Source organism: Boeremia exigua (assembly GCF_020726555.1).
Source record: "Boeremia exigua strain MPI-SDFR-AT-0100 chromosome Unknown C7974scaffold_9, whole genome shotgun sequence".
Lineage (NCBI taxonomy): Eukaryota > Fungi > Ascomycota > Dothideomycetes > Pleosporales > Didymellaceae > Boeremia > Boeremia exigua.
The window spans coordinates 1,422,171-1,445,472 of NW_025763526.1; the positions used below are offsets into that span (position 1 = coordinate 1,422,171).

Consider the following 23,302-nt stretch of genomic DNA (forward strand, 5'->3'; position numbering starts at 1 on the left):
TCCTTATCCTGCGCAGCTCTGGGCATGAGGGGCACCTCCATTGGCACTCCGATACCGCCCGCCGTGTGGAGTACGCCATTGGACTAAACTGACTTGACGTGGGATGTATGATGGGCAGAAATCTTTTTGTATGGCCAACACGTGAGAATTGCGCAATGCCCGCTAGCTGCGTTCGGTCTATGAGCTCGCTGTCGAGGGACTTGGAAAAGCATGAAAGCGCCTCGCTGCCCCTCCAACCTCTGCTTGTTGATTTCATCACATCAATTGTACTTCAGATACCCGTCTTTAAGACAAACCCAGATTTCCTGTAAGAATTTGTCCCTTGCACGCCCGAGTTCGAGGTCGAACATTACCCCGCGCTACCCCGCCACCCCTCGTGTTTGCGATGTTTGAACGACTCTGACGAGGCTGCACAGAAAACACAATGTCTAACGCGACTCTCCGTCTGGGCAGCACCGCCCCCAACTTCAAGGCCGAGACTACTCAGGGTCCTATCGACTTCCACGAGTTCATCGGCGACAACTGGGTCATCCTCTTCTCCCACCCCGAGGACTACACACCCGTCTGCACCACCGAGCTCGGTGCTTTCGCCAAGCTCGAGCCTGAGTTCACCAAGCGTGGCGCAAAGCTCATTGGCCTCTCTGCCAACACCATTGACAGCCATGAGGGCTGGATCAAGGACATCGATGAGATCTCCGGCTCCCAGCTGAAGTTCCCCATCATTGGCGACAAGGAGCGCAAGGTTGCTCTTGCATACGACATGATCGACCACCAGGATGCGACCAACGTTGACTCCAAGGGCGTTGCGTTCACCATCCGTTCCGTCTTCATCATCGACCCCAAGAAGACCATCCGTCTGATCCTGTCTTACCCCGCGTCCACTGGCCGCAACACTGCTGAGGTCCTCCGTGTCCTTGACAGCCTGCAGACTGGCGATAAGCACAGGATCACCACTCCCATCAACTGGGTTCCTGGTGATGATGTGATTGTCCACCCCGGTGTCAAGAACGAGGAGGCTAAGACACTTTTCCCCGACTTCAGGATCGTCAAGCCCTACCTGCGATTCACCCCTCTCCCTAAGGAGAAGACCACTGCCGCATAGACGCCTTAGTCAACTGCTAGGCACGGTCAGAGCTGCATGAAGTACCTGGAGTAGACATTGTGGATACAAGCGTTGGGCATCACAGACGGTGAGCTGCAATCTTAGGATCCGAACCTCAAAGGTTGGTCCTAACAAGCTGGACCTCATGCTTCTCGAATGAAGTGGGATGCTCTGGCGCATCCGATTCGGTAGATGTTTGTAGACTCAGTCTACCTCATAGGGCTGAAACGCTCTGCATAATGAAAGATTGACGACCCCTGTTCTTCCCAATGCATGTCTGTTGAAACCCCTGTAAATAATTCTCCGAGAGTGACTTTTGACGACGCGGCATTGACGCGTAGTATCCGACGTTCGGTGGTTTATTCCACAGGGGTGCTGCTCATGGCCTGGCGGTAGTCCGGAGCGGTCAGACTCGCCGATAGGCCCTGGAAGGCGTTTTGCTATGTGTTGATTCGTTAGGTTCATTGCGGAAGGTACCTGCAGGGCAGCAGCTAGTTGGCTGACTTCAAGGCAGGTACAGAGGCAGATTGGGCACGTCGGCCTGCAATCACGTCGTTGACTCGTGTGGCGTCTTGCGCCGCCAAGGAAACAGGCACGACTCAGACTGTGGTGGAGAGGTCAAAACACGTTTGGTTCATGTCTTCTGCTGTAACAAACCAATAGCGACGTGCGTGCGCCATCCTCTACAGCCATCGATCTTGGGAAGTGACTGTCGCAGTACGATTACTGGACACCTGGAGCCCGGCAAGCTGACCTTAGTGCAGGCCAGACCACGCGACGGCGCACACCAGTCGACGGACCCTAACCCAAGACCCGCATTGAGATTGCTCCGCTTAACAGTACTGTCAAATCGCTCAGCCGTTGCCGTTATACCTTTGGTGTCTCCGGAGCACGTTTTGTCGATATCTCAGCCTCCTCTGCTCAGCTGGACTTTGGTGCAAGGAGTGACAAGCCTGAAGGACAGCAGCTCACGGCGTCCTTGCCGCATCTGGATTGGCTCCAAAGCCTCTGCGCTCACCTCACCCTCGCTGCCCAGGAGTGCTGCCTCCACTGCGCCAGTACGCAACACGTCTTCTTTTCTGCCCGCGTCGACCGTTCGGCTGTCGCTTTTTCCCCGCTCGCTACTCGTGCAGGGCAAGGTTCTTGAGGTAAGGCCTGCGATTCCGTTCTGAACCCCTCGATTCCCCCCACCACCCTTCTTTCCTTCCCAAGGCCTACCGCACGTGCCTTTCCTTTGTCCAGTTCCGTTCCCCGAACTCGGTCCTTCAGCTGAGGCCTGTTCTGCTCGGGCAACTTGAACCTGCAAGACTCAATTTCTGCCCACCACCAGCCTTTGTGATACCTGAGGGCGCTTGGTGCTGCAAGCTGCATCCCGGTACACCATCGAAAGAGTTGCACAACAGACGTGTGTCATTTCCGAATCTGCAAACATGGCTTCGAAGCCTGCCGCGGGTCGCTTTGCTAGTGGTCAACCGCCTTGCCGCAAGGCCTGCAATAGACATTTGCTGCAGCTGGCAACGTCTGAGGTACTTGAAGACCAGGGCGCTCTCCTCTTTCTGTGTTTCTTTGCATCCTTCATGTCATTCATCGAATTTTAGTTACTCCTATAGTCCTAACACTGACAATGGCCGTCCCACTAGGCGTTTTCGCATTCTCCGCCGCCGCTAGCACCGAACCTCTAGAAGACCTTCCATCTTTCTGGAAAAAGCCCAAAGCGTTAAACCTCAAACGGGCTTTGTCGACTCAGAGACGAAGTTCCCACGAGTCTGCTGCAGGTTCCCTCATCCGTTCCTACCGCTGGACCCATTCGGCCAGAAGGCCCAGCCGACCTGACTCATTGTCTTCTATTGAGCTTTGCGCTTCGTCGCATCAATCGCGGCTTAAGCACGTTCCCATTATCGTGCCAGATTATGATCTCTCCTCTGTAGCACCTGAAAGCCCTTGTACTTCTGTTGGACTCAGCTCTTCGCGTTCTTCGACTATCGAATCAAGTCGCCACCCCAGCCTCTCCAGTTTTCCATCACCAAACCGAGGTTCAATTGGCGACTCCTCCAGTTTGAGGTCTCGGCATGTCGAGATTGTAATACCAGATTGGGTTCAACCTACGCACCGATACTCGACGTCACCTGTCAAGCGTTCCTTTAGCTCTTACCAGGCCAAGACCCCTGTTCTTACTTATCGGCCTAAGAGTCCGAATAGGATGGCTCGACAGACGCCCAACACAAGTCGAACCAGCACCATTGACTCGCAGACGTCGGCGCCATCACCATCGCAATTATACCCAGGTGGAATGCGAAGCGGTAGTGGCAACTACTTTGCCAGTGTGAACAGCAGTCAAACCAGCTTACATCAGCAAGATGGTCAAGATGGTGGGCTTGAACGGCCACCGCCTTCTTCTACACGAACACCAGGACTGGGTATGACGCCGTCACCGGCGATGCAGCAAACAGCTGGGCTCGCAACACCCTCAAGTTCAACTCAAGGACTATCTGGACTGGTCTGTAATGTACACCGGACTACTGGTCGCGAACCACATCCTTTAGTAGGTGCAACCACCACAATTCTTGGCGACAAGCTCTATGTGTTTGGTGGTCGGAGACTGTCGCGGACACGACCACAGCTCACCTCGGACTTGTACGAGTTGGATCTCGTCCAACGTCACTGGACAAAGATCGAGACAAAAGGAGACATACCGCCTCCACGATACTTTCACAGTGTTTGTGCGCTGGGTGAGACAAAGCTCGTCTGCTATGGTGGTATGTCGCCGGCAACATCACCAGCAAACCAGTCAACACAAGTGTTGCAAGGTACTCCGGCAGACGCGCAGCCAGAGGTAGTTGTCATGTCTGATGTGCACATCTACGACGCAGCTACTCGGACATGGATGCACGTCGGATCCAACGATGCGCCTCAAGGCCGGTACGCTCATTGCGCAACAATATTACCATCCTCCGCGGTTTTCAGCTCCACTGGCGCGGCCATGACAGCAATACGGCATAACCCACCATCAAGCAACCCCAATCAAGGGTCAATAGGAATAAATCTTGAAGGCGATGGTGGCGCTGAGATGGTGGTGGTTGGCGGCCAAGATAGCGCAAACCACTACATCGAGCAGATCAGTGTCTTCAATCTGAGGAGCTTGAAGTGGACCACAACCAGTACGCTAGGGAGAAGTTGTGGCGCATACCGTAGCGTTGTGGCACCCTTAACGAGCATGCCTGCCAACGAGATAGGTGCAGGATCACGTGGCGAGCCAGGATCGCCAGACGAATCAACATCGAATTCCTCCGGCGAATCATCGATGCTCATCTACTCAAATTACAACTTCCTTGACGTCAAACTCGAACTTCAGATCAGACACCCTGACGGATCGTTATCTGAAAAGCCGATGAATGGCAACTTTTCACCACCTGGTCTCCGCTTTCCCAACGGCGGAGTGATCAACAACCATTTTGTTGTCAGCGGGACCTTCCTCACATCATCAAAACAAGAATACGCATTGTGGGCATTAGATCTACGGACGCTAAGTTGGGGACGGATAGAAGCTGGTGGCAACATCTTCAGTCAGGGCAGTTGGAATAGAGGCGTGCTGTGGACACGACGAAACAGCTTTGTCATCCTGGGCAACCGCAAGCGAAGTCTTGTCGAAGATTACAATCACCGGCGGATAAACTTTTCAAACATGTGCGTTGTGGAACTAGAGGCATTTGGGCTGTACGACAATCCTCGCAAAGTCACGCCAAGCTCAGCGTTTGGATCTGTCAGTGCTCCGCCACAGAATGATGGCCTTGATGTATTGGCCGGCGGTAGGGAACTCTCGCCGTCAGCCATCGAACTCGGACAGATCGCACTTGGGATGCGCGAGCTCGCCGACATGGAGTTCCTCGCTATCCACGGTGAACGGATACCCGTCAACTCGCGCCTTATCGCTCGACGGTGGGGTCCTTACTTCAACCAACTGATGCGGGAAAGCACTCAGAATGCTGAGAAAGATAGCGCGGATGCTGCAACTCTGCGCCCAGCGACTGGTGGGCACCCCTCGCGTATGTCCAGCATAACCATCACACCCTCCATCCGCACTACCTACTCGGCCGCCACCACCCTCACAGCCAACACTATTACTCCCTCGGAAACAACAGCCGTCTCAAGTACATTGTACAACTCCCTCTCACCACCAGACCCAACAATGCAGCCTCCCTTGCATCGCCCGAGAACACTCTACCTGCCCCACACACACCTCACCCTTCAAGCGCTGATCCACTATCTCTACACGTCCTCCCTTCCGCCTCAGAGCAGCCAACTCTGCACCCCGCAGATCCTGTGCTCGCTGCTACAACTCGCGCGTCCGTACCACATTGATGGGCTCCTTGAAGCCATCATCGAGCGCCTACACATCCTACTTGACAACCGCAATACAGCGGCCGTATTCAATGCTGCAGCTATGGCGGCGGGCGGCGGCAGTGGCGTGGCGTTCATGGGTGTAAATAATTTATCCAGCACAAATCTCAACGGCACGAACGGATCGTCACTCAACACTGAAAGCGAGAGCAGTATGTCGGCAGGATTGAGGGCGCTGAAGATTGATACATCCGTCCCGCCTTCGGACGATGAGGTTAGCTCCGCGGTGTCGGAGGGGACCAGCGCAAGTGCAAGCGATTCGGGAGAATACGGAAGTAGCGGGCTTGATGAGCGGGAGGTGTGGAATGGAGTTGTGAGTGCAGTCGTCGGGCTACAGAAGAGGGGTCTTAGAGGGTTGATGGAAGGCAGGCGAATTCGGGAGATGGGAAGAGGCGGACGGGAGAGGAGAGATACCAGTCAGAGAAGAGATGTCAGCGAGAGTGGGATGAACGGGGAGGGCGTAGGCTTAGGCTTGACATAAGCTTTGAGGCCGCATGATGCCCAAGAAACGAAAAGAAAGCCTGAACATCAAGAGACTGTTATGAGATGTACTGAGCATGTGTGGGAGTAGACTGGGTGGCGAGCGTTTGAGATAGATTCCTTTTATGTATATAGTTCAAAGCGAAGTTGTGCAAAAGAATCGATGCACATACAGTTGTTTGTCTCGTGTAAATGCCCGGAGAGTTTGATATCATCATCTGTAAGTGCCTCCAGACCGTCATAGAGACCCAAAGAAGGCCCTGCTGTGCCCTTTCGCATGTCAAATACGCCCAGTCATGACTGCATACTCAAATCGTCAGACGACTCCAGCCTCCCAAGATACCCCAAACACCAGTCCCTCATCATCGGACCCTTAGATCTCCTCCTCGACTTCCTCGCGTTCCTTTACCACCTCTCCACCACCGTCCTCTCCGTCAAAACTCGCACTGCCCGCCTTCTCCTTCTTCGCCTTCTTGACCCTCTTCACCGGCTTCCCAGCCGCCTCGTCCTCAGCAGCAGCGCCGCGCTTCTTCCCACCCGCAGTCTTCTCCGACAGTGGGGCCAGACCAGCTTCGACATTCGCGGCGTGAGCTTTCATGCGTGCCTTGAGTTTGCTGAGGGTGGTTGTTGCGGAGGAGATCGTATACTGCGGTCGTTAGCTGAGGGCGTGGGAGTGGCGCGCGGGTGGAGACGTACTGCGTGGTGTTAGCTGAGCTCACGGCTGAAGAGAATGGGGAAGGGAATAGAAACGTACCTCCGGTTAGGGTTGCGAGCTTTTTGTTGTCGATCTGGGGTCGTCAGTGAGTGGGGAGGGCGGGTGGAGGGGTGGGCATGCCTTGGGCTCGCTGGTGAAGCAGTGCCAGGCGAGTGCGAGGACTTCATACTCGCGGGCTGTGAAGTTAAGTTTGCTGTCCGTCATGGTGGGCGAGTTTGTTGGTGGACGGTGTGGTGGTGTCAGATGATGATTGAGGATGGGGGTGTGGTAAGAAGAAGATCGGGAAGATAGGTGCGGTGTAGGCTTTACACAAGGCTGTGGTCTACAGGGCATGATTGAGGCACGTTCTTACTTTCCATCTAGGCAGAACGATCACGGTGAGAGTTAGCAACGACGACGAAAGTGAAGTTAAAGGACTTTGTCCCTTGGGATGGGAGAATTCTGACTCGATGATCCGTTGATGAATCTATGTAGTGCCCGGTTTCTGACTTCAATGCGTCAAAGAAATCAATGTGCTACATCAACGTTCCCAACCTTGCTGTCTTGACGCCTTACGCTGGGAGTGACCCATTAGAGCTGCTGGTCATCACCGAAGGCGGCATAAGCAGTGGCCTCTTTGAAGAAGCCATCCGCGATGGCGTTGACCTCAGCCACCTCCTCCTTCTTGATGGGAAGGTTGTCAAACTCATCTTCCTCCTCATCGTTGACTGCCTTGCTGGCCTTCTTCCCCTTCTTGCTGGGCGTACCAGTAGCAGCGTCCTCGGTTGCACCACGTTTGCCAGACTTGGGAGTCTTAGGAGTCTTGGGGATACCTCCGGCGGCCTTCTTGGGAGTTACTGACACAGCAGAGGAACCGGCGGCCTTGGCCTTTAGTTTTCGCTTTATCTTGCCGAAGGTAACGCTGGCGGAACCGGGAGTGTACTGCAAGATGTCAGCATTGCCAGACTAATAGCTGTATGGTTCAAAGCCTACCCCAGTGAGCTGAGCGAGCTTGGTGTAGTCGATCTAATTTGCGATGTCAGCGTGTGAAAACGTGGAGAGGTTGCTGTAGCGAAAGAGCAATCCCATACCTTGGGATCGCTGTCCATGCATTGCCAGGCCAAGCCCAGAACCTCCATCTCCCTCGCGGTAAGATCATTCGAATCTGGCATGGTGGTAGAAGATAGAGTCGATGGCGTGTTGAGCGGGGGTATCTTGATTTGGGTTTGACCAACGAGAACGAGATGTGGTGAACGGTATGACGAAAGAGACGGCGATAGAGGGGCAGATGCGCTCTTTAAATGCTGTTATGAGAGTGTTCAAAGCGGGGTAAGAACTTGCGGTGAAGTGGCAGTTGTTGGAGCCTTGTGATCACGGTGAGAGACCGTAGGGTAGAGTGAAGGCAGGTTAAATAGACGCTTCTGCTTAGCTTGTACTGACTTGCAAACGGTACTGCTAGGCCAGGTAGCTACCAGCGTTATTACCCTTAGAACTGTCATGTTACACATCCTGAGCTTTTCGCGGAAGTTTGTATCGATGAACATGTATTTGTGACTTTGCGCAATATGTAGCTTCTATATTCTTCGAACATCCTTCCCCTTCAGCTCAGGCCGCTCCACATCCAGCTCATCTCGCAAAGCAGCGAACAGGGAATCTCCAATGATGATTGAAAGACCCAGACTCCATACCAAGGTAATCGCGTAGAAGAAGTTGGCGTTTCCAGAGCCAGCGTAGATCCAGAGGTGGTAGAAGGCTGGCCCAAGGAACGATGCGTATAGTACAGCCGCTGATGCTACGAAAGTGTAGCGCATCACTAGAAATGTTAGTCGGACTCTTTTGTGTATCGCTGACAGACTTACGAGGGAACAGATGGCGGAACAACGGTACCAGCGACAAATACAACGCGGCATCTGCGATACTGGGATAGGGTGTGAAGACGGCAAAGATGCCAGTCAGAGTACAGGCAACAAACAGTGGCTGTTTGTGCAGTCGAATGGTGAGACCAGGCATGTATGATGCTGCGTGCAACCAGAAAACGCCAAGAAAGAACTCGCGGAAGGAGTCAAACATCTCAATGAAGAAGTACCACCACAGCCCAACGTTTGGTGTGAGGTCTGGCAAAAGAAGACGCACACCATATGTGGCCGCCAAGAAGTCCCAGGATCCTGTCAAAGAGGCGGATGCTGCAAGCAGTGTACCGCTCACGAAAGCCAAGCCCAGTGTGTGTGAGACTGTGAACGACCAGACATTGGGTGTCGACTTGGTCTTTGCCGCGCGAGCATCGTATAAGAGTACGAGGAGCGGCGGGAATAGCAGAATAGGGTGCATGCCGAGGTATGCAGCGAACGACAGAGCGAGTGTGAAGGTGATGCTCGCTCCTTGGGACGCCTTAGCCATAGCTGTCAGGATGAACATGTTTGTGAGAGCCGATGTCGAGCGGGCAAGACATGTCAGGACAGTGAATGGATTGAAGAGGAAACTGGGATATATCAGTGTAGTTCTAGCGCATCATAGTGCTGGACCTACCCTGCGGCAACCGCTGTGCTGCTCCACCGGAGCTCCTTCCTCGAAGAAGAGAACAGCCTAGAGACAGCAGCTCTCCCACTTTCAGCGACCTGCGCCAAGGCATATGCGCTCAAAAGATCCACGACGGTGAAGACAATGTCTGTAGCAATTGGGTGGTACGAGGGATTCGGCAGCAGCGAGAAGAGTGGCAGGAGGAGGGGTGCCTGGTGGTAAAGGCCGCCGTCGTATGGCGAGACATTGTGGGTATAAAGGAAGAGACCTTCTTGTACTGCGAGTCGAGTCAGATTGCCGATATCTCTTTCGTCTCAGTAGGCCAGAGATGGAACATACACCTCTTGAAACTTGTCACTGGAGTGGACACCTCGACACGGCCAGCAAGGAGACTGGGGAGACCGGGAAAGACCGTGGACAGCAAGAGCCGCAGCGCAGCAGCACCTCCATACAGGAGTGCTTCCTGCTGGTCGACAGGCATCTTCGTAGTGTTACGGAGGGTGACGCGCCATGACGGCCAGGGCACGCTCGCGGAGCTTTGGTGGCTCTGGCGTCTCGGTGGACCCCTGTCGTTTTAGCGCGACGGGCGGGTCGTCCTCGGTGAACTCTCAAAAAAAGTAGGAACGACTTAGTCCCGCCTTCCAAAAGTTCGCGGCCTCGACACACCAGCAAAGTACACCAGAACTCACAATGGCTGGTCGCTCCAAGAAGAAGGGTATGTCTGCATGTGCGATTCACGTTTTCCTCTGTACTGATATTTGCAGGCACCTCCGGTGCGGCGAAAAACTACATCACCCGTACTCGCGCCGTGAAGAAGCTGCAGATTTCGCTGCCAGACTTCAGAAGATTATGCATCTTCAAGGGAATCTACCCCCGCGAGCCGCGCAACAAGAAGAAGGTCTCCAAGGGCTCCACCGCTGCCACCACCTTCTACTACACCAAGGACATTCAGTACCTGCTCCATGAGCCGCTGCTGGCCAAGTTCCGCGAGCACAAGGCCGTCGCAAAGAAGATTGGCCGCGCCCTCGGTCGCGGCGAGTCTGGCGATGCCGCGCGCCTGGAGAAGAACCTGATGCCCAAGGTCAAGCTCGACCACATCATCAAGGAGCGCTACCCGACCTTCGTCGACGCCCTCCGCGACCTCGACGACGCCCTCTCCATGCTCTTCCTGTTCGCCAACCTGCCTTCCAGCGAGCACATCCCCGCCAAGACCATCGCCCTCTGCCAGCGCCTCACCCGCGAGTTCGAGCACTACGTGATCACCTCCCACGCCCTGCGCAAGTCCTTCCTGTCGATCAAGGGTATCTACTACCAGGCCACAATCCAGGGCCAGGACATCCTGTGGCTCGTCCCATACCGGTTCGTGCAGCGCACTGGTGGAGACATTGATTTCAGGATCATGGGCACATTCGTCGAGTTCTACACCACACTGCTCGGCTTTGTCAACTACCGCCTCTACACCTCCGTCGGCCTCGTATACCCTCCCAAGTTCAACGCCAAGAGCGACGAACAGGGTGGTGAGCTTGCGGCCTTCCAACTGGAGGGCAAGGGCATCAACGCGAACGGTGCCACCAACGGCGAGGACGAGGACGCCGAGATCAACCCAGAGGCACAGGCTATCGCAGACAGGATTGCGGCTGAAGGTGATGTCGACGAGGAGATTGTCGACGCAATTGTTGCTGCTGCCGACGACGACGAAGAGCAGGCCACCGAGGGCATTGATACGTTCGTGCCCACTGCACAGGACGGCGATGTCCTGCCCCAGCCCCAAGCCAGCCGCGCCGAAGCTGGTGCCCTCTTCTCACCCTTCACATTCTACCTCTCGCGCGAGACTCCTCGTGCATCCCTTGAGTTCATCCTCCGAGCCTTTGGCTGCAAGCGCGTAGGCTGGGACTCGATCCTCGGCGATGGCGCCTTCACAACCAACGAGTCTGACCCCTCCATCACCCACCAGATCATCGATCGTCCGACCCTTGCTAACGGCGCCGCCGCCCCTGTTTCTAACGATTCGGAAGATGGCGCACCGAAGGCTCAATGGCCGCGCTCCATGATGCCCGGCCGCACATACGTCCAGCCCCAATGGGTATGGGACTCGATCAACCAGGGCAAGCTGCTCCGCCCTGATCTCTACAGCCCCGGTGCCGAGCTCCCTCCCCATCTGAGCCCCTGGGTCAAGCCCAAGAAGGGCGAGTACGACCCCAACCTGCCGCTGGCAGCGCAGCAGCCCGAGGGCGAAGCCGAGGCGTTCGAAGACGAGGGCGACGAGGAGACATTCGACCCCAAGGAAGACGATGAGGACATGGACGCCATTGTCGACCGCGACGGCTCCGTCGAGGTTGGCGAAGGCATGGACGTCGACGGCGATGATGACGACGATGACTCTGACGCATCCTCTTCTGACGACGCTGCACCGGCCGACGACGACGACGAGTCCGACGCCGAGTCCGACATCTCCGACGGCGAAGCCGCCCGCCTCCAGCACCAGGCCGAGCTCGAAGCCGAAGCCACAGGCAAACCGCTCAAGAAGGTGGCCCCGACCAAGAAGGAGCAGAACGCCGCCATCAGGAAGAAGGCAGACAAGGCGCGCAAGGCCGAGGACGAGGAGCGCGAGCGCCAGAAGATGATGCTCAGCAACAAGAAGAGGAAGCTGCTCAAGCGCATCGAGTACGGCGCGAACAAGCGCGACACAGAGGCCGAGGGCCTGAGGCGGAAGAGGGCGAAGCTCGAGAAGGCTAAGGCGGCCGCTGAGGCTATCTAGACCGGTTCATACCACTAAAAGGAAGGCGTTTGGGAGTTGCTGGTCCTGCAGACCATGGGTACTGGAGATAGTCTGTTGAATCTATATGCATTCTTGAGTCTTGATGTTTACTTTCTTATGAGACATGCCGGCGTGTGCTTGGAGTGAGACATGCGGTAGTCCTCGCTATCCATGCCTTGCGATACCGAGACAGTTGCTCTGCTTGACGGATGTCACATTTGTAGAATTCGCCAACGTGCACGTGTCACGCAAACTGAACAGGATCACGATATCTGCAATAGTATTGAAAGACTCGATGTGGAGAGTGTACACGCGCCTCGCCCGCCCATTCCTAACCCACGCGCCCACGGCCCATGCCAACGCTAAAATATCATACACACAAAAGAGAGACAGCACCAGCGAGTGTAGTGCGCCGTAAATCTATCGTCATTTTCAAAAGAAATCCGCTACTACATAAGAAACCTACACCGTCTCCTGTGTAGCCGCCTGCTGCTCACTAGCAGGCTTGGCCTCGCCGGCCTCGCGCTCGACACTCTGCTCCTTCTTCTGGTCCTCGACGACCTCGACGGTAGGTGGCACGTCGCTGGCCTCAGCCGGGGCAGCCTCCTCGGTCTCGGGGTTGCGGCCCTCAACGTCGGGGTGGGGTGGGGCGACGCCGTGCTCCTCGGCAGGCTCGTGGGACTCGACGAGACCCTCGTAGATCTCGTTGCCCTCGGCGTCGACGACACGTGTCCGTGTCTCGTAGCGCGTCTTGAAGCTGACCTTGTCGGCGAGGGCTGCGACCTCCTCTTCGTTGAGAATGCGGCCGTTCTCGTCGCGGTACTCTACGCGTTCCTCTTTGGAAACGACAGGGAGATCCTTGGGGACAGGTACGCCCTCGGGTGGGGGTGAAACAGCAGCCTCGCCCTCGGCCTTCTTCTCCTGCTCGATTGGCTGTTGCTGGTTTGGCACAGCGGCAGGGGGTGCGGGTGCCGCAGATGAAGGCACAGCAGCGACTGAGGAGACAGCAGGCATCTTGTCGTACTGCTCATACTACAGTAAATTAGCAAGAGTCGAATGTGAGGCAGTTTGTGGCTTACCGTATCAAAGAAGTTATTGCAGTCCCAGTCCCAGGTCTTGAAAACCTTGACACTGTTGCATTGGCTCTTGGTCCATGCGTTACCATACGCAAGGGGGGCGTAGATGGTGAAGACCGTGATAGCAATGGCCAGAATACCAACAGCTGCTGCTTGGCCAATGGCGGGGGTCCTCTTGATGCGGAAAACGTCGAAACGGAAGCTCACAAAGTCGAAGATCTGGCAGAAAGCCATGATGGCGAAGTAGAGCGCTGGTAGGTAGTGATGCAAGAAAAGCTGACGCGCCATGAGGTAAAAGGGGAAGTAGTGGAAGGCCCATCCCAGGATAGACATACCCACTTCGTAGTCGAAGCGCTTGAAGGTGACATTGTTGTAGTCACGGAAACCACGCTGCCAGCGGAGAACAGCAAGACCCTTGATGGCGACGTAAAGGAGAATCAGAGCGGACGAGGTCCACCAAATGAAAACATTGCCCACAAGGTAAATCTGGCGCTGTTCATAATTAGCCTAGAGTCATCGACGTGGTGCTTGTTCGGATATGCTAGAACCTAGAGGTACTTAGGTATCTTCGGAAGTGACTCACATTGTTTTTTCCCCAGACTAAAGGATGTTAGCGTAAGCAAAATGATAGGAAGACATACTTACAATTGATTCCACGCTGAAGGGTAGGCCATGAAGGTGGGCGGGAGTCCCAGGCATGCGACTCGGTAAGCCCAGCGTTGGTCTTCCACATCACCTTCTGCAGCTCCCAAAACTTGCCGAAGAATCCGGGGTTGCGATAATTGACACGTTCGGTGTCGTCTAAATGTATGAATCGTTAGCTGGTGTTCGTTAATATATGTTGTCCTGGGCTGGACGGCGTCCAAAAAAGAGTCCACTGGAAGATGGCTAGGTCGAGCTAGCGCTCGACTCAGCCAAAGCTGCGACATTTTCATTATGCGTTGGAGTCGCTAAGTGCTTGGTGAGCTTCTGTTGGCAGCCGAAGAGGAAGCCGCAAGGGAAGCAGGGAAACCTCTTCGAGGCTATGTTCTTCTGCTCCCACTCAGTCACCTTCGTGGGCTTGTAGACGCCATTGGCCTTTTGCTTGTGCTTCTTGGAACTATAGTGCCTATCAAGCTGGTTCTGGTCTTTGCTGGCTGTGTTGCATACATTGCACCAGAACCTGCGAGTTTCGATAGATTGGCGCCGACAGTTCTTTACAGCGAGTTGTGCTTTAGCTTTTACCCACTCGCGGCACGTCATGAGCTCCTCTGCTGCTATCTGCTCAGGCGTCTTGCCATCCACATCTCCGATGATGCGTTCCATGAGCGGGACGTGACCACAACAGCCATCGTAGGTGAGTGACTCAAGTGGCCAGGGGCAGAGAGGAAGAACCCCATAGGACACCGTCCGAGAATGCATTGCCCAGAGCGCAAGAGAGAGTGTAGCCTCCAAGGCAAGGAATAGTACGCGAGACAGGAAGATGTGGCCGTCTTTGGGAAGAGGCGCCCAGCAGAGCAGGGCCTTGTGGGTGATATCGTATCCATCATCAAGGGCAGCTTTGACGTACTTGGGCAGCATAACTTTCTTGTCGTAGGCGTTGAAGCGATGGGAGACGCCTATTGTCCTATTCGTACCGCTGCCGACGTAAATCTTTGGACGCTGTCCGTCCTTCTCGAGGGTGAGAAGGTAAACAGCCCACACTTTGCTCAAGACTGTCGGTATCGCCTTAAAGTGAGCCAATGTTGGCGGCGTGGCTGACTGTAGGATGTCCAAGAGTGAGGGAGCGAAGACAACGCTTGAGTCACTCATCAGCTCCATCACCAGCTCCTGGGTCGCTAGGACGATGTCATAAGCTGTATGCTTCAGGGACTTCGAAGTGGAGCTGACCAGGCTCCAGGTGAATGAGGCCACGAGAGTAACCACCTCCAAAGCAGCCGGCATTGCAAGCGAGGTCACGGACATCGTCCAATGCTGAAGACAGGTGAGGTATGCCGATGCGTGTGGTGAATTGTGCCGTAGGCGAAGACGCAAGATGTTGTAAGGAGGTGAACAGGGTGCAGGTTTGTCACCTGTGGTGAGGCTCCAGGTCCGAATGTTTACCAGGGAAGGTGCGCAGGAAGGAGCTCACCTTGGGCAGGTGCGCACCTCCCCTGGTACGAAGGAAAGAACAACAAAAGGAACATGACAGTAAGAAAATGAAATACGTACCGCCCATTTTTGGATGCACGTTGCCTTCAATATACCAGATGCTGTTCGGCAGGGTGCCTCCGCGCGCACATGAAACTTCCTGCTGCTCGAAGCCCCATTCAGGAAGCTTTACTTTATGCGAGAACAAGACGCAGCCGGTCATCACGTGGACAAGTCTGAACTTGGACTGAATGGTTCGGAGACGCTTCTTCGCAACTTCTCCGTCTGACTGCTTCTTGACGATCTCAACGCGGAACAAATCGTTCGCGTCTCCCTCAAATCCCTCGTAACCGTAGGCGGAGACTTCGTTTTGCCAATCAGCCTCGGTGACAGGGGCTCGGACATCGTGAGAGTGGAGACGGCGATCGGTGGTGATGTGGTAGAGCCTGATCACAGCACCATCCTCAATGTTGATGGGACCAAAATCATCCCACGCCTTCGGGCTTGTCAGGTTAGGGCCATTGTAGTCTTCCGGCATGATCGGCAGGGTCTGGTTCTCCATGATCCAGACGTTGTTCTCATCCTTGTGGGGGTAAAGAGTGATCTGTTGCTGCTTGCTTCCAGTGGGATACATGTGGCTGTGAGAATGGAGGTAACCACCCTGTGTGTTCCAGTGACGGAGCGAGACTCGGCTTCCGAAGGCGACGTCAGCCGGCACATCTTGCATACCCTTGGAGTTAAGAGTAGCCTGGAACTCTGACGACATGAAGCCATCACCGTCACCAGGGTTGACCAGGCAGACAAAGTGGATCGCAAACATGGCCATGTAGAACGAGATGGGGATGACGACCAGACAGAACAGACGGGCAAAGAAGTGCTTGAACCACAGGCGAGGTGTGACTGTCCTTGTGTCTCCGAGCAGAACCCAGAGCTGCAGAAGCGTCAAGCTGCCAACCCAAGCAATTGTGAAGAGTCCAACCCATTTTACACTGGCTGTAGCTCCGAGACCGAGACCAGTGGCTGCCAACCAGAACCACCATGTGGGCTGGAAGGCCTTCTTTGGGCCCTGTTCGTGCTGGTTTGTGAAGGCTGTCCAGGCGAGTGCGGTGAACGCAGTGAAGATGATGAGAGGCGAATCGAGGAGAATCAGACGAGACTGGGTGGTAAGGGCATTGTCTGTGTCTTGTTAGTACATGTCCAGTTGCAGGGTATCATTCAAGTTTACCAAAGATGACGAGGCCTGCTCCCAGGGCGGCCGTGGTGGTACGGCAGCCAGCAGCCTTGAGAGTCAGGAACATGGTGGGAATAGTCAAGACACCGCAAATAGCCGGGAACAGACGCATCGTAACGTATGGTACACCGGGCTCCAGGTAGTCCTTGCCAATGTCCTTGAAGTCGAAGTCGCCGTTGAATCCACCCAACCAGCCCGTAAGAGCAATGAGCATCTTCGCAAGAGGCGGGTGAACGTCCATGAAGAATTTGCCTTTGATGTACTTGGTCGCAAATCCACCAAAGCTGGAGGCGCAATGTTAGTTGGCGTTCACGCGCGAATCTGGTGAACATACTGGACTTCATCGAAGACAACGCTGCTAGGCTGGGCGATCCTGAACAGACGCACCACACCCGCAACGACAGTCAGGAGAGTCAGGAGCTGCCAATCGGAGCCCGGCAGATTGAAGATGTCATGGTCCTTCACACCCTCAGACTGGTAGCCCAGGACTGCCTGCGTCTTCTGCTGTTGCTTCTGTCCATTTGACGTGGGCGATCGTGCGGGAGAGCGTGCTGGAGAGCGCGACGGAGATTTGCCTGAGCGGCGCGATTGCGGCTTCTCGCCCAGGTACTGATTTGAGGCCGTGCGATTCGCCATGGCGGCGGGCGGCTCCCAGGAATAGCGGTTTCGACTAGGTGGTGGGCTGAAGCTACCGTGGAGAGCTTCGGTGAAATGGTATAAGAACACCTGTCAGCTCCCAACAAGAACAACGAGTCTTAATGAGAGTATGAAGGGAGGGCAAGCCAATGCCGAAAGGTGGGCAGCGCAATGGTTATGAGCAGCGCCAGGGGGGCCACGGGAGATCAAGTACCCTGTCCTTACTTTAACTGGGGCTTGGGGAGAAAGTACAGCTGGCTCTCGCGAAGCGCTATCTCTCGAAAGGGAAACGAGAACTATTTCGAGGTGTAGCCGCGTATTCAGCATCACCACAGTCAGCGAATGCAAAAGTCCACTATGGCGCTTGTATTCACTAGAGCTACTGTTGAAGTATTCAAAATGTAGTATTTACACTTGCAACTGATAAATGATCCTAACACTGTTCTGTAACGACAGTCGCGGCGATGTGAGATGTTCACGGGTGAAAGTGACGAACGTGACCGTGCACGCCTGCCTGCAGATCCGCCAAGGTCGAACGCGCTCAGAAGTAACTTCTGTCGCTCAAGCTCCACCGCCATCTCCGCCGCACTATCGCGACATACCTTCCACCATGGCGGTCGCAAACGGAGAGAGCGCACCTGTAGCTATAGACCTCGACGTCAAGCCCCCCGAAAATATCGTCATTCCCCCAGCGGGCGTCCGCGCCGGTATCGCCAAAACCGCCGACTTCGTTTTTCGAAGAGGTGATGTACTGCTTGGAAGCCTGAAGCAGCGCACCGCCAACGACCCAAAAAGCCAGGTCACGTTCGTCCAAGACGATGACCCATACAACCCGTACTTCCTATGGTACCTCGAGCAATTGAAGGCTGGTCATGGCCCCGCTGCGAAGAGCACCGCCCAGGCTGTGCCAGAAAAGCCCAAAGGACCTCCAGAACCAGCCAAGTTTCGCTTCTCTGGGCGCATGCCAAACATCAGCGCTAAAGATCTTGAGGTGCTAAAGCTGACAGCTCTGTATACAGCGCGCGTCGGCGAGAATTGGTTGAAGGAGTTACGCAACCGCGAAGCCAACAACTTCCAATTCGACTTCCTACGACCGCAACACAGTTTCTTCCAGTTCTTCAGAGCGCTTGTTGAACAGTATAAGGTACTGTTAGAAGAGGATCAGACTGTCGAGGCACGGATCGCAGAACTGCAGGAGAACATCAAGAACCGTTTCTATATTCTAGAGCGTGCAAAGGGACGCGCTGAGTATATCAAATATGTCTCAGCGCAGAAGGAGAAAGAGGAAAAGAAAGCTGAAGACGAGAAGAAAGAGTATGCCTCAATCGACTGGCATGATTTTACTGTTATCGCGACAGTGCTTTTCGATGAGGCCGATGATGCTGCAGACCTCCCTCCGCCTGCACTTCTTAACGACCTGCAGTCGCAGTCGCTTGAACAGAAGGCTGCCGTTTCACTATCAGCAAGACGCCTAGAGGAAGCGCTGCCTGACGACTCAACCTACTACAACGTGTCGCAACACAATACCGCCTACTCGGTGCCACCGCCCAACCCCGCAGCTCCTGTCGCCTATCCTCAGTACGCACCGCCGCCGCCGCCACCGCAGCAGCAGCAGGACTATGCATACACGGCTGCTCAGAGGCAGCGCGAGGAGGAGCAGGCGCGTGCACAGGCAGAAGCCGATACGAGAGCGCGTCAGCAGGCTGCGACCAGAGGGGCACCGGGTCGCATTGTCGCAGACTATGTTCCCCGCGCGGCGAAGAAAGCTAATGTTGCAATGGTCGTGTGCCCTAACTGCAAGCAGCAGTTTTCTGCCAGCGAGATCGATGAACATATTCGGAGTAAGTCAACCTATCTTCTTGATGCCCAGAATTTTTACTTAACGGTGTTACAGTCGAGTTGCTCGACCCCAGGTGGAAAGAACAGCGAGACAAAGCCGAACAACGCTACTCAACTACAATCAACACAGCAGATGTTGCAAGCAATCTCAAGCGCTTCGCCAGCCAAAGAGACGATATATACGACGGTGCTACTGGTCAGCCCATTTCCGCCGAAGAGGAAGCCCGCAGAAAGAGAGCAGCTATTTCGTATGATGGACAGCCGGACCCTGCTAAAGACGCTGCGCGCATCCAGCAGATGCAGTCGATGAACGTTCAAGAGCAAGTGCGAAGGATCCAGGAAAAGCATCGTCATTGAGAAATTGTAGCAAGGTACGTTGCCTTCATTACTGCTTCATTACTGCATGGGATGGAGTTTGGGCGTTTCGACGCATGCACGGAGTATACCCAGGGCGGGGGACGAAGATCTTGTATAGCATCTTCTGGTAGCTTATCTTCCCACCAAATTAGCGCAAGTGAATCTGTTCATAAGGATGTTGCACACGTTTGACTGCATGAAATTCATAGAATCGTGTTTGAGCCTGGAAGCATCTCCGCGATCGCCGACCGGGCCAAGCTTTCGCCGCAACCCCAGCCCAGAACTATGACCTAATCAGCAACATTATTTCCGTGCACATGCTGTCGCGACTTCAACACCTTAGTCTGCACAAGTCAATATGTCTTTAGCACAAGCTACAAAGGGCGATATGCCCTACCAAGTGCGCTCACTTGTACGTTTCCGAGCGTGCCCCAATTGCCGCCGCGTCTGCATCGCCACCCCTCCGCAATGCGACTCGACTATGAGCACTCGCCTCATACTCCGTCCAGATAGAGAGGAGCATGTTTGACACGCGATTGCGACATCACAATAGTCTTCCATCAGACAGCTAACATTTATCGTGCAGTATCGCTCACTGCTGCGGCAAAGCAGCCAATTTGCCGCTTACAACTTCCGCGAGTACGCCAAACGAAGAACACGCGACGCCTTCCGGGAACATCAGAAAGAGTCAGAGGAGAGGAGCATACAAGAGCTGATGCAGAAGGGGCTGAAGGAGTTGCAGATGCTGAAGGTACGTTTAGCCAGCCGAAACAACACCTGTAGCAGCACTGAGGGTGTCTGGACTGGAAGGAGAGCACGCAGATGCTTGGAAGCATCCATGCATATGGGCATTACCACGAGAGCCGTGAGTACTGGCTAACTTTCCACAGAGGCAAACAGTCATTAGTCAGTTCTACCAGATCGATCGCTTAGTTGTCGAAGGCGGCAAGGAGGGCAGGCAGACAGGCAACAGGAACGATATTGTCAGGCAGAAAGACCAAGGGTAAGCGTTGCGACATCCATTCCCTACACATGGTACGATACTGATGCAGACATAGGTGGGATTAAGCATTCATTTGCTTGCATTTCGGATGAGAATCAGTTGGATCATGTAACAATAATATAAATTCCCCTTTGCGCGAGCAGATGGGTCATAATGTGACAGTCTCGAGCAAATGATGGCAATATTTATTGTCAGAAGTACACCGTAGGGCGGTCGCTGTGGGTCGAACAGCGCTGTTGTTAAATGCAAATGGACATTATCTACAACGAGAAAGTCTTGACCGAAGCCTGATCAGCAACGATCTATCGATAGGAACGCGGAGCCTAGGAAAGGGTATCAAGGCAAATGGAGCCTGCTGTTGTATGATCTCTGATTTTCTTACATGGCGACCAGATCTGCCTATGCTATCATGTTCGGCTTGTGGGTGCGAAGAACTTCGACCCATGGAACGATTGGTGCTAGTCGCGTGCACGGTTGCAGTGGCAGCAGTCGCAGGTTGCAACGCGACTTCGCGGTCAGAACGCGCCTGCCTTACCCTTCACCGCCCCATCGCACCCGCCGCGCACACGCGCAAACACCTGACGACTGCGCGACCCACTGCTGAGGCAGCTGCCTTCCAGAATGTCTCGAGTACGTCAATGAATCCCATTCTCACCCGTGCCCTGCATTCAACGCTTCAGTCCACGTTTTGCGCATCCATTTCTACCACGTATCATTTCATCAATTATAAGAGTACTAGCAGCCGATAAGCAGGGATGGCTAAAGTATAGTAAAACCCGCGCACATCTCAAAAGGGCTCGTGAAGTTTGACATCTAAGCCTGGGGCCATATTGATTTCATGCGCCATCATCTACCTACTGTCACCTGACGCAGACGCAAATTGTCTGGTATTTAGCTAACATTTTTTATCAGTTTCGGAACCGAGACAGGTCCAACAGACCTGGTCGCGGTCAGATTGAGCATAATGTACTCGAAGGGCTTCCTATCAACCAATACAGGGAGATTGAAGTGACTATTGGTCCAAACACAACCGACAATAAACCTGTGGATGTCAACGCATGGCCTGAATTACCCATGCCACGAGATTCTCATATGCTGCCAGAGCATTCACAGCAGCTACTTCGTGCTGCGCGCTCTGGACGTACGATCAAGCCACAGGCCCCGCCTGAGGATGATGACAATGAAATGAAAGACGAAGAGCCAGAACACAAAGAAGTATCAGCCGGGTTTATCGTCAAGAAGTATGCCAAGGTTGCGCGACATAATGAAGCGCCAGAGCCCGAATATCTTGCAAAGAGACGGAAAGGTCTGCCTTCACAGTATATCAGCGGTCAGGTGCATGCCCCGCTTAGGGAAACTAAAGTCAAGAAACTCGACGCTGAAGGCAATGTTGCGATTTACAAAGTCCTAGCACCAGAAGGGCAGGCTGTTGAAGGCGAGGTCGCGCCTACAGACGCAGCAATTGAGGTTGTGCCTGTAATTGCAGCGCCTGGCACAGTCGTTGAAGGAGTTGGCGTCGTAAATGCAGAAGGCATAGTGGTATCAAACGACGTTCTTCAACAGACACCACCGCGGAGAAGGCCGCCACCTCCCAAGAAGAAGAAGACGAAGCACATTCCTCGACCAGGTCCAGGGAGAGGTAGGAAAAGGGTTGATTTTGTTGAAGGTGCAGAGGGGCAGGGAACTCCAGCACCCGCCATCAGTGGTGACGTGCCTATGATTCGCGATTTGAAGTCGAGAGAGGGGAATTCTGTGGAGCCGTCTGACCGTGACACACCAATGGGCGAGGCTGGAGAGGAAGACGAGTCTGGTGAGGAGGGTTCGGAAGATGATGAGCAAGATCAAGAGGATGGAACTCCCGCAACGCCTTCGAAAGCGCTACCAATCAGCGCTCCAGTAGTGGAGATGACAGATGCACCTGACGTTGCTACACCGGAGATTGTTCTACCTGCGATCGCTACGCCTGAGGTCGCTGCACCTGAGGTCATCGCGCCTACAGAATCAGCACCCGTCGTAGAAACATCAACAGATGTCCCGTCTAAGAGTCCACAGCCCCTACCAGAGGCAGATCCAGAGACAGAGCAACCCGTACCAGCATCCGTAACCGAGCCTGTAGTGTCGACTGCCATTCGAGAACGATCCAGCTCACCAGGCCTTCCGCTATCTACGGCCAACCACAGCAGGCAAAACTCGACAAGTGAGCTGGCCACCTCAGCAACGACGATGGAGCCAATTATACCAGAGTTAGCGGCTTCAGAGCCTGTCCCAGCTCCTGTCCCTTCTACAGAGACAGAATCTGTACATGCGAGCGTAGATGTACCCACCGGTGAACCTGCGGAAGCGTCTGTATCTGTGCCCGAGCAAGAAACTTCAGAGATACCATCTCAGAAAGAGCCCTCTGCCCCGCCATCGGAGAACACTCCAGATCTGCTCGGCAGCTTGGAAGCAGAGCTGAATAAAGAATGAAGTTTGGCCAAAGTGACAGTGGGTGCATACTTACGTGGACATGCAGTGCCAGATCAAACTTGGATAAAGAATTAATTGGGAGCGTGAGGACACGTTCTTGTGTAGCAAGCAAATGGTGTTCTGGAATTCGAGGTGGCGTGCAACCACCCATTGTAAACCCAGGAGCCCGAATGCGGACACGACCCATCTAGAAGCTATCATCCGCGCATGAGCCCTAGACGAGATCTACCGCTTTGAAGTGGAACCCTTGAGAATTGGATACATCGGATTGTGTTTCTTGTAGACATGTGTATGAATACTATATGGATCTATCAATTCTCCGCGGCGTGACTCGATGTGAATCATGGTTCAGGGTGAAAACCCGCTCTCCAATTGACACTCACACATCAACCAGACGCCATCAGATCGGATTACCCCTGCCGAGTAGCCTGGTAGAGGCAGGAAGTACCACAATAAAGGTAGACAGCTGCTGAATTTTTCTGAACCTATATTTCTTCACTGCTCCATCTCTCTTAACCTTTCCTCACCATTGGATTCGTCAAAAGCACGCATTCACACCATTTGTTGCATCTTTGTCCAATCGGTTACTGCAGCAGTTTTCCCGAACATGTCTTCCTCATCAGGAGCACAGTCCGC

General features: G+C 54.2%; 9 protein-coding genes across 9 annotated transcripts; 6 read left to right on the forward strand and 3 right to left on the reverse strand.

The window, feature by feature from the left end:
* Positions 1-102: 102 nt before the first annotated feature.
* C7974DRAFT_399745 (thioredoxin-like protein) lies at positions 103-1,360 on the forward strand. The gene has a single exon (XM_046142438.1). It carries the CDS (start codon positions 425-427, stop codon positions 1,100-1,102), a length of 678 nt encoding a protein of 225 aa, XP_045994923.1. The 5' UTR covers positions 103-424; the 3' UTR covers positions 1,103-1,360.
* Positions 1,361-3,302: 1,942 nt separating this feature from the next.
* On the forward strand, positions 3,303-6,570 carry C7974DRAFT_435805 (uncharacterized protein; the record flags this gene model as incomplete). The annotated part of the gene is made up of 3 exons (XM_046145087.1): positions 3,303-3,435; positions 3,469-5,960; positions 6,358-6,570. 3 exons carry the CDS (start codon positions 3,303-3,305, stop codon positions 6,568-6,570), a joined length of 2,838 nt encoding a protein of 945 aa, XP_045994924.1.
* Positions 6,571-7,171: 601 nt separating this feature from the next.
* On the reverse strand, positions 7,172-8,073 carry C7974DRAFT_234414 (uncharacterized protein). The gene is made up of 3 exons (XM_046137420.1): positions 7,766-8,073; positions 7,668-7,700; positions 7,172-7,616 (listed from the first exon to the last, which is right to left on the reverse strand). The coding sequence occupies exons 1-3, from the start codon at positions 7,844-7,846 to the stop codon at positions 7,266-7,268; spliced, it is 465 nt and encodes a 154-aa protein (XP_045994925.1). The 5' UTR covers positions 7,847-8,073; the 3' UTR covers positions 7,172-7,265.
* C7974DRAFT_234416 (GPI transamidase subunit PIG-U) lies at positions 8,048-9,757 on the reverse strand. The gene is made up of 4 exons (XM_046137421.1): positions 9,531-9,757; positions 9,201-9,468; positions 8,534-9,153; positions 8,048-8,487 (listed from the first exon to the last, which is right to left on the reverse strand). Exons 1-4 carry the CDS (start codon positions 9,670-9,672, stop codon positions 8,249-8,251), a joined length of 1,269 nt encoding a protein of 422 aa, XP_045994926.1. The 5' UTR covers positions 9,673-9,757; the 3' UTR covers positions 8,048-8,248.
* Positions 9,758-9,824: 67 nt separating this feature from the next.
* Positions 9,825-12,047, forward strand: C7974DRAFT_340823 (Pescadillo N-terminus-domain-containing protein). Its single transcript, XM_046139266.1, has 2 exons — positions 9,825-9,906; positions 9,956-12,047. Exons 1-2 carry the CDS (start codon positions 9,882-9,884, stop codon positions 11,947-11,949), a joined length of 2,019 nt encoding a protein of 672 aa, XP_045994927.1. The 5' UTR covers positions 9,825-9,881; the 3' UTR covers positions 11,950-12,047.
* A 126-nt stretch (positions 12,048-12,173) lies between these two features.
* Positions 12,174-17,296, reverse strand: C7974DRAFT_399757 (Dolichyl-phosphate-mannose-protein mannosyltransferase-domain-containing protein). Its single transcript, XM_046142439.1, has 7 exons — positions 16,700-17,296; positions 16,360-16,649; positions 15,216-16,310; positions 13,671-13,826; positions 13,609-13,625; positions 13,029-13,517; positions 12,174-12,981 (listed from the first exon to the last, which is right to left on the reverse strand). The coding sequence occupies exons 1-7, from the start codon at positions 16,999-17,001 to the stop codon at positions 12,412-12,414; spliced, it is 2,919 nt and encodes a 972-aa protein (XP_045994928.1). The 5' UTR covers positions 17,002-17,296; the 3' UTR covers positions 12,174-12,411.
* A 207-nt stretch (positions 17,297-17,503) lies between these two features.
* Positions 17,504-19,424, forward strand: C7974DRAFT_399759 (Pre-mRNA splicing factor PRP21 like protein-domain-containing protein). The gene is made up of 2 exons (XM_046142440.1): positions 17,504-18,842; positions 18,896-19,424. Exons 1-2 carry the CDS (start codon positions 17,612-17,614, stop codon positions 19,195-19,197), a joined length of 1,533 nt encoding a protein of 510 aa, XP_045994929.1. The 5' UTR covers positions 17,504-17,611; the 3' UTR covers positions 19,198-19,424.
* Positions 19,425-19,555: 131 nt separating this feature from the next.
* On the forward strand, positions 19,556-20,265 carry C7974DRAFT_415662 (uncharacterized protein; the record flags this gene model as incomplete). The annotated part of the gene is made up of 4 exons (XM_046143913.1): positions 19,556-19,609; positions 19,784-19,948; positions 20,088-20,200; positions 20,256-20,265. 4 exons carry the CDS (start codon positions 19,556-19,558, stop codon positions 20,263-20,265), a joined length of 342 nt encoding a protein of 113 aa, XP_045994930.1.
* Positions 20,266-20,711: 446 nt separating this feature from the next.
* On the forward strand, positions 20,712-22,681 carry C7974DRAFT_234547 (uncharacterized protein). The gene is made up of 2 exons (XM_046137422.1): positions 20,712-20,830; positions 21,113-22,681. The coding sequence occupies exons 1-2, from the start codon at positions 20,822-20,824 to the stop codon at positions 22,664-22,666; spliced, it is 1,563 nt and encodes a 520-aa protein (XP_045994931.1). The 5' UTR covers positions 20,712-20,821; the 3' UTR covers positions 22,667-22,681.
* The last annotated feature ends 621 nt before the right edge of the window (positions 22,682-23,302 follow it).

Excerpts from the sequence above, each read along its gene's own strand:
- C7974DRAFT_399745 (XM_046142438.1), top strand. The coding sequence starts at position 425 with ATGTCTAACGCGACTCTCCGTCTGGGCAGCACCGCCCCCAACTTCAAG.
- C7974DRAFT_234414 (XM_046137420.1), bottom strand. The coding sequence starts at position 7,846 with ATGCCAGATTCGAATGATCTTACCGCGAGGGAGATGGAGGTTCTGGGC. Across the intron at positions 7,701-7,765 it reads GCATGGACAGCGATCCCAAG|ATCGACTACACCAAGCTCGC; the intron begins GTATGGGATTGC and ends ATCGCAAATTAG. Across the intron at positions 7,617-7,667 it reads AGCTCGCTCAGCTCACTGGG|TACACTCCCGGTTCCGCCAG; the intron begins GTAGGCTTTGAA and ends GACATCTTGCAG.
- C7974DRAFT_234416 (XM_046137421.1), bottom strand. The coding sequence starts at position 9,672 with ATGCCTGTCGACCAGCAGGAAGCACTCCTGTATGGAGGTGCTGCTGCG. Across the intron at positions 9,469-9,530 it reads AGTGACAAGTTTCAAGAGGT|TACAAGAAGGTCTCTTCCTT; the intron begins GTATGTTCCATC and ends CTCGACTCGCAG. Across the intron at positions 8,488-8,533 it reads GTTCCGCCATCTGTTCCCTC|TGATGCGCTACACTTTCGTA; the intron begins GTAAGTCTGTCA and ends TAACATTTCTAG.
- C7974DRAFT_340823 (XM_046139266.1), top strand. The coding sequence starts at position 9,882 with ATGGCTGGTCGCTCCAAGAAGAAGG. Across the intron at positions 9,907-9,955 it reads TGGTCGCTCCAAGAAGAAGG|GCACCTCCGGTGCGGCGAAA; the intron begins GTATGTCTGCAT and ends TGATATTTGCAG.
- C7974DRAFT_399757 (XM_046142439.1), bottom strand. The coding sequence starts at position 17,001 with ATGGCGAATCGCACGGCCTCAAATCAGTACCTGGGCGAGAAGCCGCAA. Across the intron at positions 16,311-16,359 it reads AGCAGGCCTCGTCATCTTTG|ACAATGCCCTTACCACCCAG; the intron begins GTAAACTTGAAT and ends AACAAGACACAG. Across the intron at positions 13,827-15,215 it reads CGTGCATCCAAAAATGGGCG|ACGACACCGAACGTGTCAAT; the intron begins GTACGTATTTCA and ends TCATACATTTAG.
- C7974DRAFT_399759 (XM_046142440.1), top strand. The coding sequence starts at position 17,612 with ATGGCGGTCGCAAACGGAGAGAGCGCACCTGTAGCTATAGACCTCGAC. Across the intron at positions 18,843-18,895 it reads GATCGATGAACATATTCGGA|TCGAGTTGCTCGACCCCAGG; the intron begins GTAAGTCAACCT and ends ACGGTGTTACAG.